Source organism: Schistocerca serialis, chromosome 8, assembly GCF_023864345.2.
Source record: "Schistocerca serialis cubense isolate TAMUIC-IGC-003099 chromosome 8, iqSchSeri2.2, whole genome shotgun sequence".
In the NCBI taxonomy this organism is placed as follows: domain Eukaryota; kingdom Metazoa; phylum Arthropoda; class Insecta; order Orthoptera; family Acrididae; genus Schistocerca; species Schistocerca serialis.
Window position 1 is genome coordinate 624,182,417 of NC_064645.1, and position 13,326 is coordinate 624,195,742.

Genomic DNA, 13,326 nt, shown 5'->3' on the forward strand with positions numbered 1-13,326 from the left:
AAGAGTTAGAGTAATGGTATAGGGAATTGTGATTGAGTGTCATATGGATTAACAAATAAACTATAGATGACAGTTAAAATCAGTTTTGAATTCTCCTGTGGCGGATTTTGATAGTTGCATGTGACCTCATGGATAATATTAGGAATGTAAATGAAATGTTCCCTCTACTCTTCTTGCTGATCCCTGATGACAAATGACTGACAATTGGCGGAGTCAGACACAGTTGCTTCCACCAAATAACTACTTGTGAACCCCCATATGCTTCTGTGTAAACAAAACTTTAAGAAGCACTACAACACACTGTAGTGTTATGGTCTACATAACGCGTGGTTGGATTTCAAAAAAGCTAGCTTTGTTACTATCCAGGAGCCAATCAACACTATATAATGCATTAAACCTAAATAAATTTAGTCACACATTCAGTGTACGCAGGCAGGAATTTACAGTGAAATAACATTCACTTCTCATTGTGTTATAATCTACAACAGAGTTCATTTGCAGAAAACGAAGTGTCACTTCTCATGACTCTCAATCATTTATTACTGAAATAATATCTGTCTGTGAGAATGTTTAAATAGGCTAACTAGCATCAAGTGATTGCATAAACATCAGAAAATCAGTTAAATTCTTAAATGTGGCTTTAGCACAAGTCAAAAGTTGAAGTTCCATAACTGTAAACTGACGATAGTCTAATTGCATATCACCATCAAAGTTAACTGCAGAACAGTTATAAAGTTTAGATGAAGTCACCTGACATGAAATATTCAGATCCTCATGCTAAAAATGTTTCTAAGTATATGCGATCAACACACACAGAATTTTACAAATCAGTGACCAAATACTTAGAAATATTTCATAGGAGATTAGGTTCTGGGTAACAGGCTGAAGGTGCTGGTCTATCAGAGTAGAGATTCTCTCTTTGGGAGCACAGTAACTGGCCACGATGAGGCATCCTGGGTGGTTGGGTTTATGGACTTTAGGAAGCATGTAAAGGGTAGGAGTGTGGGGAGTGGTAAGGATGAGGAGAGACATGGACTCCGGGGAGAGGTTCTGGGATGGGCCTATGGATTTGAGGAGGGACTGGAGTATGAAAAATATAATATACAGGGTGTCCCAGCAATCTTCTCCACCCAAAATATCTCTGGAACAATAACAGCTATTGGAAAACGACTTTCACCGGTATCAATGTAGGGCTGGGGCCCATGAATGTACATATTTGGAAACATTCTAAAACGAAAGCATATGTGTTTTTTAACACAAACTTATGTTTTTTTTTAAATGGACCTCCTATATTTTTTCTTCAGCAATCCATAGCATGACCAAGCACATACACAATGGCGTTGATTGCATCGCAATATTCCCATTACATCCCGAGATATTGAGACGCGAAGTTGATGCTTGAAACACCTGACATGCGCTGCTAGCGCACGTCCTGAGGCTCAGGCGTGAACCCAATGCTGCCCGTAATCGCGATGTGATTGACATGCGTAATCACACTTCCATACTTATCAAGAGGTCCGAAACAAATAATACGGTCTGCTGCCATCCTGCATTAACGTCGTACATTCCAGCAGGTATTTATCCCATAGGCTAGGGGTGATGCGGTTCTGTAACATATCTGTGTACTGCAACGTTAGTCACAAAGTTAACTTCGCTTATTGTTAATCCGTTACTAAAAAGGTATTGCCGTTCAATGTTAAAACTTTACTTTACTGTAGATCTAGCGCAAGTGACAGTTAATCATTCACTCGTAATAGCAAAATTCATGTTGATGGTTTTAGTGAAACGAGTAAGTGAACTAAAAGTTTTACCGTTGTCTAGGTAAAAATCTTTTGATTTGGGAAGTTCAGGTAGGACTTAGAAGATGAATGTAAACATGTTTGACCAATTAGTTTTATTATCACATAATTATCAATGTTATGTTTATCTAATGCGTTAAATGACAAATTGTTGCAAACAAATGTTTCTTAACATCACTGGGTAAAATGGCCCTTTGTAGAAACTTCCACTGTGATACCAGCACTACATACTAAACATAGCGTTCACATTTCACGCTCAAAGTGATGCCCATTGGCTTGCATACATAGGGTCACTCTGTGGATGAAGGATGCGCTACTTCGTGCTACTGTTTCCTCTTTGATGGCTGTACAAGCATCAATAATGTGTTGCTTCATGTCCTCTGGTGTTGTTGGTTCATGTTGGTAAACAGCATCCTTCACTACTCCCCAAAGAAAATAATCCAGCGGTGTAAGGTCTGGAGATCGGGCAGGCCACCTAACTGGGCCACCTCGTCCAATCCACCTACCAGGGAACTTACGGTTCAGAAGTCGTCGTGCTCGTAAGGCGTTATGTGCAGGGCATCCGTCATGCTGATACCACATGACCATTCTCCGGTTCAGATGTACGGTGTCCAAGAGAACAGGAAGATTGTGTCGTATAAATCTGGAGTATTGTCTGCTATTTATAAAGAAAGGTCCGATAATGGTATCTCCAATAATCCCACACCAAACATTAACTTTCCACGAACGTTGATGCTCTACCTGACGGAGCCATTTTGGATTGTCTACGGACCAATAATGCATATTCCTCATATTGACAATTCCTTTGTTGGAGAATGATGCCTCGTCGGTAAAGAGAACATCTGCAAAAAAATTTGAATTAGTCAGAAGTTTTTGCTGAGCCCACCGACAAAATGTTACCCTATTGCGGAAGTCATTTCCATGAAGATCCTGGTGTAAATGAACATGGTAAGGATGAAATTTATGACGTTTAAAAATACGCTGTGCACTTGATTTCGACACACCAACTTCATGTTCAATTTGGCATGTGCAGATTTGAGGATTCAACGCTATGGTAGCGAGCACAGCAACTTCAGCACGTTCATCTGTGCGTGTTCTAGGACACTGTCGAGGTCTTGGATTTAAGCTTCCCGTTTCACGTAGACGAGATGTGAGACGACCAAACATCCGGCGCTAAGGCGATGGCTTGTCAGGGAATCGTCTTCTGTACAGTCGTTCTGCCTGAACAGCATTTCGTCCACTTACAACAGGGTACAGTACAAGTATGTAGAGTAGGGTAGAAAACAGACATATTAACATAATAATCATAATGTTTGCTAACAGTACTATCAACAAACAAGCAATCTCATAACGTATTTCCCGTCAACGTACATTCTCCATAGAGCAGCAGCATTTCTACTATATCTTCATGTGTGTACATTATACTGTACAGTATAAGTTCCACAACACAACGTTTATTCACAATGTGTACTACCTCCGTGCCGTCACTAGATTACTCTGATGCATGACTACACTGGCAAGCGGTGTACTGCATGCCAAAGCAACAACAAATGGGATGCTCGGAGGGTGGTGGAGTACAGGAGTTTGCATGGGTCGCAAATCATAAACAAGGCGAAGTGGTAACTGTGGCAGTAGTGAGAACTACGTTGGACACTTGACTAGGTAGTCAGGCCCTGCGCGACAGGCACAATGGGTCATATAACGCATTAGATAAACCTTATTTTGGGTGTGCAGGATAAATAAGACAACCTGACAGGTGTACACCGATCGGTACTGGTTCATATTGTGTACGTAGATACGTAAAACATGCAAGAGGGAAACCATTATGTGCTTATGAGAGTGGATGGCACAGACCGTATTATTCATTTCGGACCTCTTGATAAGTATGGAGGTGTGATTACACATGTCAATCACATCGCGATTACGGGCAGCATGGGGTTCACGCCTGAGCCTCAGGACGTGCGCTAGCAGCGCATGTCGGGTGTTTCAAGCTTCAACTTCGCGTCTCAATATCTCGGGATGTAATGGGAATACTGCGATGCAATCAACGCCACTGTGTATGTGCTTTGTCATGCTATGGATTGCTGAAGAAAAAATATAGGAGGTCCATTTAAAAAAACATAAGTTTGTGTTAAAAAACACATATGCTTTCGTTTTAGAATGTTTCCAAATATGTACATTCATGGGCCCCAGCCCTACATTGATACCGGTGAAAGTCGTTTTCCAATAGCTGTTATTGTTCCAGAGATATTTTGGGTAGACAAGATAGCTGGGACACCCTGTATATTTAATACTCCAGTCTCTCCTCAAATCCTTAGGCCCATCCCAGAACCTCTCCCGCGAGTCCATCTCACTCCTTACCCCAACCACTCCCCGAACTTCTACCTTCTACATGCTTCCTAAAGTCCATAAACCCAACCACCCAGGACACCCCACTGGGACCAGTTACTGTGCCCCCCCCCCCCCCCGCCCCCTCCTCCCATACACACAGACTCTCTGTCCTTGTAGACCAACACCTTCATAGTCTATTACCCAGAACTTACCCTCCTATATAAAAGATCACAAACATTTCCTCCACTGACTCTCCACAGTTTCTGTCCCTTTACCACAAGGTGTTCTGCTCATCATTATTTATGCCACCTCCCTTTACACTAATATCCCTAATGCCCATGGCCTTACCACTATTGAACACTACCTTTGCCAATGCCAGACGGATTCCAAACCAACAACCTCCTTCCTAGTCACCATGATCAACTACGTCCTCACCCACAACTACTTCTCCTTTGAAGGCATTACCCACAAACAAACCCAGGGTATGCCTCTGGATACTAGTATGGCACCAACTTAAGCCCAGCTATTCATGGGCTTTATAGAGGAATTCTTCCTAAACACGCTTTTCCCTTCTTTTGTAAGTGTGTGTTTTATCTAAGGTGAGCCATAATATTCATTCTCAGTTGACTGCATCATTCCTCAGTAGAGGAAATGCTTTTCCCTTCTTTGGTAACTGTGTGTTTTATCTAAGCTGAGCCATAATTTTCATTCTCAGTAGACTGCATAATTACTCAAATCTGTGCTCTGATCCATATGAAAAGCAGTAATGGTAAATTTTCTGCTAAATTTTCAAAAAAATTTCCAACACCACATATTTTGCGAAGACATATTTCCCAGCACTTATTTTACCTCGCACTATTTCTTAGTATTTGAAATCACTGCAACACCACTGCCTATGCAAAAAAGTACAAAACGTACCTGAGCTTCTGAGAATCTCCAGAATCTGTTTTCGTTGGCTCTGCATGTATTTAAGGAATACAGTGCCTCCCAGTTCACGTAGTTTAGGTACCTGGTCAACAAATGTTACAAAATGGCTTCCCAGAACTTTTGGTAGCCTGTCTCTGTAACTGTGGACAAGTGTTAGAAGATGATGAGCTAAATACATGCAGTTGTTGTGGAAAAGGGCTGAAAACAAATAAAAATACAAAAATAACTATCAGTAACAAAAATAATCAATAAATTATTTATTTACAAAAAAAAAAATACCTTTACAATGACTAGAGGGAATAGAGAGAAATGGTGTTAGCTAATTGTAATCACTAACTGTATCATTTCCCTCTATTACCTCTAGTCATTGTAAAGATACTTATTTTAGTCAGATGAACTTTATTTAGTTATTTCCTTTAGTGGTTAACTATCTGCTGCAGTTTCTTCTGTCTGTGATCACTCACTATCTTGCAATTTTTATGCTGCTTACATTAACGTTCTCTTACAAACTAATCGTTTTCAATATTTCTCAATCTGGGAGGTGGCTCAGTGTCAGACTATCATATTAAGTAATAATGCGCGCGCATCTCTTTTTGGATCTTGTAGGTGCCCAATGGCGGGGGTCAATCAGACAAACAAATGTGGAGAGGGACTAAAATTGTTGCACTCTCATACACTCAAAATGACCACACAGTCACGCTATCTCACATGCACTAAAACCAGTTAGGAGGGAAGAGTGCTAATCTAGAAATTAAAACACAGAGAAAACAAAACACAGACGGGCTAAAAGAAAAGCACAGGGATATGTGACTGGCTGACCACTTACAAAAAACTTGCGGGAGCCAGCCACCCTGTTGACAAATTAAAACATCTCCCTTAAATCTTGTTAAAAATGTTGGACAGTTCACAAAACATTAAAAACTTGAACCAAATTCGTCTGATCATTACATAAAATAGACTGCAGATTCACTGGCAAATCCGTCGCAGTCCACTGGTTTGCAAATAAAATGCAGTCCACTAAAATGTGATGCATCGTGATCTGCATGCCACAAGCACCACATATTGGAGGGTCCTCTCGCTGGAGTAAGAATCCATGCGTCACAGGACTGTGGCCTACGTGAAGACGAGTACGGAGGACCTCGTCCCATCATTGTGGCTGGAAGGAATTATGCCACGGCCAAGTTGTGGGCCTTACAACAAGGAGCTTATCGTCAGTCACTTCCAGCCACTCCTCTTCCCATCGACACAGGACTTTATACCTCAACAGCGAGGTGATAGCCTGCAGGGGTATAGCACACTGAAATACCTGAGGGTCACGACACGCCCCTCGGCTGCTCGATCCGCCCTTTCGTTCCCCACAGTTCCCACATGCCCTGGTACCTAGCAGAAAGACACCTCCTTCCGCAGTCGCTGTAGTTGGAGGAGGGCATTCTGGATAGTCTGGGTTACTTTATCTGCTGGGTACAAATGCTGGAGAGAGTGAAGGGTGCTCAGAAATCTGAACAGACGAGAAATTGAACATTGGTAGAACATCTCATCTGCTCCAGCACCTGCAAGAGTGCATAAAATTCTATGTCGAAGATAGGAAATTCTAGAGGCAGTCTAAACTTGAGAAAATGATCGGGGAAGATGACAGAGCAACCAATGGAGGCCCCCTGCTTAGACCCATCTGTTGAAACAGCTACATGGTTGTGGTGCTCAGATAAAATGTTAGAAAACATCACATTAAAAATGGAAGCATGAGTGCTATCTCTCCTGTACTGCACCAAATCTATAATCACAATGAGCCTCGTCAGTAACCAGGGCGGCAGACAACAAAAAAAACCCTGGATTTCGGGTTGTACTGGCTCTGCACTGAGTCACTCCAGCACATGCTGCACCCAGATCTCAAATGGCATTGTGACTCATAGACGGTTAGAAAAATGGCACTCCAGAGGTTGATGAGCAACAGTAGGGAGTGCGGGTGAAGTTGGAGTTGCCAGGAACTTACGCGCCTGACTCACCATGAGGAGCTGGTGCCGGATGATAAGTGGCGGTTCCTCACGCCTCAGCACAGAGGCTGGGCACGAGAATGGTACGACAGGCACCCGTGGCCAGTCAAATCCCCCTCATGATGGACAGCATCAATGATCCTCAAATAAGAGGGCCTCACTGACCTATACACCAAATCTGGAGGAGATGCACCCTATCCACTGCCCAAGTCCTGTTACTGAGGCAGTTTGTGATGTTCAGTGCCTTCAAGGTTCTGGCTTTCAGGTCTCGCAGTTGTGGCAACCACGACGATCACGAGTCAGAAATGATGCCAAGAAACTGCTCTGTGTCTCTAGAATGTAGGATGGTGTCTCCCATATTCAAGGCAGACAAATTAAAAAGATGATGAGAATGATTAAAATGAACACACACACACACACACACACACACACACTCACTCACTCTTACTGCAGAAAACTGAAAACCTGTCTTTGCAGCCCACTCCTCTAACCTCCGCACTGTAAGTTCCAACTACGGCTGCCATTGCAACACTGGAGGTGGAACAGAAAACAGCAAAATCATCCACAAATAAGGAGCACTGTACAGTACTGCTTACCATAGACGTGATACTGTTGATGGCTATAGCAAAGAGGGTAACACTTAAAACACTGCCCTGTGGGACACCATTCTCCTGCTCAAATAGATCAGACTACGTGTCACCATCTCAGGTCCTAAAATATCACTGAGACAGGGAAACCCTATGAAGATGGGGAGGTGGCAATGAAAGCCCCATTGATGTTGTTATGCACGAATACTGTGTCTCCAAGTAGTATCGTATACCTTAATTATATTGAAGAAAATGCCAATACAGTGATGCTTATGGAGGAAAGCCTGCTGAATGGCCGCCTCTAGGAGGGTCAGGCTGTCGAAAGTGGACCGAAATCTTTGGAATCCACACTGAGAGTGGCTAAGGAATTTCCTGGTCTCTAACAACCAGATCAGACGATGGTTAACCATTTGCTCCGTGGTCTTTTCTACATGGCTCGTTAAGGCGATGCTCCGATAACTACTGGGACATGTGCTGTCCTTTCCTGGTTCGAGGATAGGGATCAGAAATGCCTCTCTCCATGAATTGGGGAAGTTGCCTATTTGCCACATTAGATTAAAACATTTGAGGAGGATTTCCTTTAATTCTGCCGGCAAATGTCGATGCATGCAGTACCGGAAGTGGTCGTGCCGGGAGCAGTGTCTTAAGTGTCAGTCAGAGCCGATTTGAGTTTCCACATGGAAAAAGGGGAGTTCAACTTTTCCCTTTCTACAGTTGCATGCTAGCAATGAAAACCAGATCCTGGCTTGCATTTGCAGTAGTTTGTGCAAAATGCTTGGCCAGCATCTGAGCAATGTCTCTGGGTGTTGTTTGGAGGCACTCCTGTTTCAGCACTACTGCTATCGGTAAATGGCTATGTTTATACTGGAAATCCTTTGGATGGCTCCCCATACTTTTGGGGAACAAGTGGAATGGTTGATGGAGTCCAGGAACTCTAGCCATGAGCATTTTTTGCTCTCTTTAATGACCCGATTAGCCTTGGCTCTTGCGATTCGAAAGGCAGTGAGATTGTCCACTGTTGGGCGGCATTTAAACCATCTAAGAGCTGCACGCTTGTCCCAGATGGCTGAATGGCACTCGTCTGTCGACCAAGGTACAGGTTGCCTCTTAAGAGGGCTGAAAGACTTTGGTATGGATACATCAGCAACGTGATGGATCATATGCATGATGTGATCCCCCCATTCCTGGATGGTGTCACAGTGTTCAAACACAGCCAATTGTCTGAACAGCATCCAGTTAGCCCTGTCAGTCATTCATGTTGGTGGCTTCTGTTACAGCAACACATCATCCAGTAGGTGAATGAGGATGGGGAAGTGGTCACTGGAATGTAGGTCATCAATGACCTCCCAGTGAACAGAGTCGGTGAGTGCTGAAAATGACCCGGTAGCAGCACAGAAATATATCAGAGTACCAGTGTTTAGGATACACAGCTCTCAGTCAGGAAGCTCTCCAACACTTGACCCCAAGCGCAAGTAGAGATTGAGCCCCACAGGACATGATGGACATTGAAGTCTCCCAGGAGAAGAAATGGTTAGGGGTGTTGTTCCATAAGATCTGTGACAGCCTCAGAGTCAACTTCATCTAGTGGGACAGAGCAAACTGTAAGCCTTCAATGTGCACGAATTTCAGCTGCAACTGCTTGCAGGTCAGTATCCAGGGGGAGAGCAGAGGAGTGGTGCCCATTATTGACAAACACGGTGACCCCCCCTTTAGCACTTTCCCCAGTCAAGTCATGTTTGCGATATAGTGTATAGCCCCATAGTATAGGAGCAGCAGATGCTTTTAAAGGTGTTCCCTGTAAACACAAGCCCAGGGGGCATTGCTATGCTAGGAGTTTCAATTCCTCCACATGTGACCTGAATCCATTCATGTTCCACTGTATAATGGGAGTCATCTATCAGGGTGGTAGTACCTTCATTCTGACTTCCTGTCAGAGAGAGGAGCCCACAATGGGTGAAGGCTCCGTTTTAGGGCAATATGATTTCCCCAGTCCAACATCAGCCTTCATCGCCTCAGAAGAAGGTTCGAGACAGATGTCAGACAGAATGACATCGACATCATCGGACTGGGTACCTCTTGTCTCCTTCAGCGGCACTTTGATTTCAATTTTTTGGTCTGAGGTGGCTTTGGAGCCACAACCTCAGAGGTGGTAGGGGGGTATCAGCACTGGACGGTGCACAAGACTTGACATGTGGAGGGGCAGGAAGGTCCACGATGGCAGCAACCAAGGCCTTTTCTGAGGTTCAGGGAGGGGGACAGGATTCAAAGCAACTGCAGCAGCACAAGTGCATTGACAAACACAGGTGCTAGTGCTGCCAGTAGCAACCTCTGTTTGTGTAATGTCATCAGTCTACAAGACTGACCATTTCAAAACAGAAGAAAATGAGGCAGTGAATATAGGTGGCTGCGTGGACTTGTATACCTTCTTGGCTTCACCATAAGGGATGAGCTTTGTCGTTTTGATCTCCTGCATCTTCCACTCCTCAAGGAAAACTCTGCAGTCCCTGCTCCACACAGGATGATCCCCAGAGCAGTTGACACACTCTGGAGGAGAGGATCAACCAATTCCCTCATGGGCAGCTTTAGCACATTTCCCACAAGTGACTTCTCCTTTACAACCAAGAGTAGTGTGCCATTGGATTTGGGTAATAAGGTCATACACTGAAATGTAGGAAACCTGCCTGCTTTGGTAGTGTGATGCTGTTAAAAGTAATGATAAATGAGTCTGATTTTACGAGATCGCCATCCACTTGTTTCATAACGTGTTACACATTGACAACGCCTTCCCAGGACCACTCGGCTTTCAGTTTTTATCAGGAAATCTCAATTAGATCACCGCAAGTCACAACACCTTTGCTGTAGTTCAAGGTGTTGTGCAATTCAGTTTCTATCGCATACTCCCCGAGATATTGAGCTTTCTGAAGGTTCTTGACTTGTTGGGAGCTGGATGTTTCAACAAACAGGGTTCCATTGCGCAAGCGCTTAACAGATTTTAAGGTGCCTGCAATGCCTTCTAAGCCTTTCTGTATGTGAAATGATGATACTTTTTCAAAACTCCCCTCTTTTCTTTTAACTACGTGAAACACATTCTGCGAAACAGCATGATTTCTGTTACTACTGACTGAATCAGGAGGACTGGCTGCACAAGTTCTCTTGTTAGACTGGGTGTTGGTACCTTCCAGCAGCCCAGCAGCGGTTTATTCCATCCTCGCAATCTGGGCAGTAAAGCCTTGATCTCCGTTCCCTGAGACACACAACGCTCCACCGCCGTGCCACATGGTGGTCGCTGAAGCATGCCCAGAGCTTACACTGACAGAGGACTGGCGACACTTACCAGTCCCCAGCTCAGGAATCCCAGGATCGCCAAGCACATACTAAGAAAACAAACGCTGGGCCCCTGAGGGCAAGTAACAGTGGTTGCTGCTCAATGCTAAAACTGCAGGAAGCAGATCAGCCTCCATGTCCACCCCCAACAATGGCACAGAACTAGGAGACTGTTAAAGTTTACTGCAGAATCCATTTTCCCCTCATGATGCAGTTTTGTGTGACATTTCTTTCATCTTCTGTGGATACAACATGTAAGGAAGTGCCCAACTTCCATTTCATTCCTCATGGCCAGGTAGTATAATCAACAAGGTATGAGGCATTGTCATGTAGAAAGCACACTGAAACTGAGATACACCTTATTTTACAGATAAATTCATGAGTCAGCCTGATATGATCAATGCGTAGCCTACACATCGTGATGTACGTGATGTATTTTTTCCTTATAGGCTTATAGGATGGTGCCCGTATCCACCTTTATTTGTTGGGGGCGGGGGCTGTGGTTTGCATTTTTCACAATATCAAATATATATATATGGCAACTCTTATGTCTCCGTTCAGCTCTTAAAGGGTACCCATGTATGTCTGTTAGGTGCAATGGTTAACTGCCACAATCTCATTTTGCTTTTCTTTTGGCAATCAGATATGTCTCCACTGTCAGATGCATTGCAAACTGAGCTCCTGAGAGCGTAGGCCAACTAATATCCCCTGCCCCCTCGAGCCACTCCATCTGCGGTGTACGCCTGTGGTCGGGCTCAGCAATCCTGGAGATGCTAGTGTCGGCACCTGTGATATCATTGGCACAAGTTTTCTGTCCACCTTGGTCGGCAGATCATTTTGGTTGTCAAGTGTACTCTTAATTAAACTCGGCGCCGGTTCCCAAGCCTTGCTAAGGTTATAGTCGCAATCTCGATTGATGAGGTCATCTGTGTTGTGAATTTCTATGGCCTCTCTAATGATGTTGTCCCAGTATTTGGAAGTCTGTGCTACGATCCTGGCACATTCGTATTCCATTGCATGATTCTGGGCAAACGGTGCTCTTTGACTGCTGACTTGCTGGTATATGTCAGTCAAGGCGTTCTCAGCAATGATCTTTGACAGTGTGCAGTGTTTGTCTAATATATGTTTTCCTACATTGATATGCAATCTGCTATACGCCACCCTTTTGGAAACTGAGATCATCTTTGACACTTCCCAATAATGCTCGTGTTTTATTTGGAGGGCAAAAGGCAGTTTTCACTTGGTGCTTCTGCAATATGCATCCCATTCTTCCCAATAGTGCACCTGTGTACAGTATAAAAGCAGTGGCTGCCCCTTCCTCCATGACTTCTTCTGTCTCGGAGTCATACTGTTGTGGTGGGACGGAGAGCACAACTGATCTGCCATTCTCTTCCGCAAAGGATGGTCACAGCTGTCTGCAAGCAAATACAGCTCATTGTGAATTTCTTTCCAATACACACCATGGCCCACGGTGCCATCAGCTCTGGAGCAGACTCTCTGCATCTGAAATGGTGTACACCCTGTGTACTAGTGTTTTTAGTATCCCATTCCTCTGCAAAGGCTGGTGGCAGCTGTCTGCATGCAAATACAGGTCAGTGTGCGTTTTCTTCCAATACACATCATGACCCAGATTTGTCTCAGCTCTTCTTGACCATGATGTCTACAAATGGTTATCTTCCTTCTGCTTCAATCGCAATAGTGGATTTGATATTGGGATGTATGGAGTTCAAATGCGTAATGAAGTCTAGGAGTTTGTCCCTTCCATGGGGCCAATTGACAAACATGTCATCCACGTAATGGAAAAACACATGGGTTCCCATTTGTATGATGCCAGGGCTTCCTTCTCTAAGTACTCCTTATACAAATTTGCTACCACAGACGAGTGTGTGCTACCCATTGCAACTTATTACATCGGTTCGTAGTATTTTCCATAAAACAGAAAATACTTGGAGTCAGGATATGCCTGAAATGATAAGTGGCCTTCTCATCAAATTTCTGACCAATAAGCTCTACTGACTCTTTTAGAGATACACTGCTCAATAACGGAACATCAAAACCCGCCAGGGTACCTGACTCTTTTATCATGAAGTTTTAGAGGCATTTTACAAAATTCACAGAACTGCGTATAAGATGAGTGTGTTTACCCACATAAGAGCTTAGTATTTCCATAAGGTATTTTGCCAGCAAATATGCAGGTGCTCTAGTGTTGCTGACTATCGGGCACAACTCTCCCCATCTTTGTGAACTTTAGGGAGTCCATAAACTCTTGGCAGTACAGGCCCTTGAAGTAAGAGTTGATAGGCAACAGCCTCTGGTAAATCTGTGTCCTTGAGAAGAGCCCTGGTCTTGTTCTCCACCTTCTTTGTG

The 13,326-nt window shown here is 44.0% G+C and overlaps 1 protein-coding gene across 1 annotated transcript in view; it reads right to left on the reverse strand.

Moving 5' to 3' along the window:
- The window catches only part of LOC126416344 (centromere/kinetochore protein zw10 homolog), a 186,028-nt gene that overhangs the window by 68,192 nt on the left and 104,510 nt on the right, over window positions 1-13,326 (reverse strand). The window contains exon 7 of the mRNA XM_050084021.1: window positions 5,049-5,255. Coding sequence (XP_049939978.1) covers window positions 5,049-5,255 — 207 coding nt within the window. The remainder of the gene's footprint in view (window positions 1-5,048; window positions 5,256-13,326) is intronic.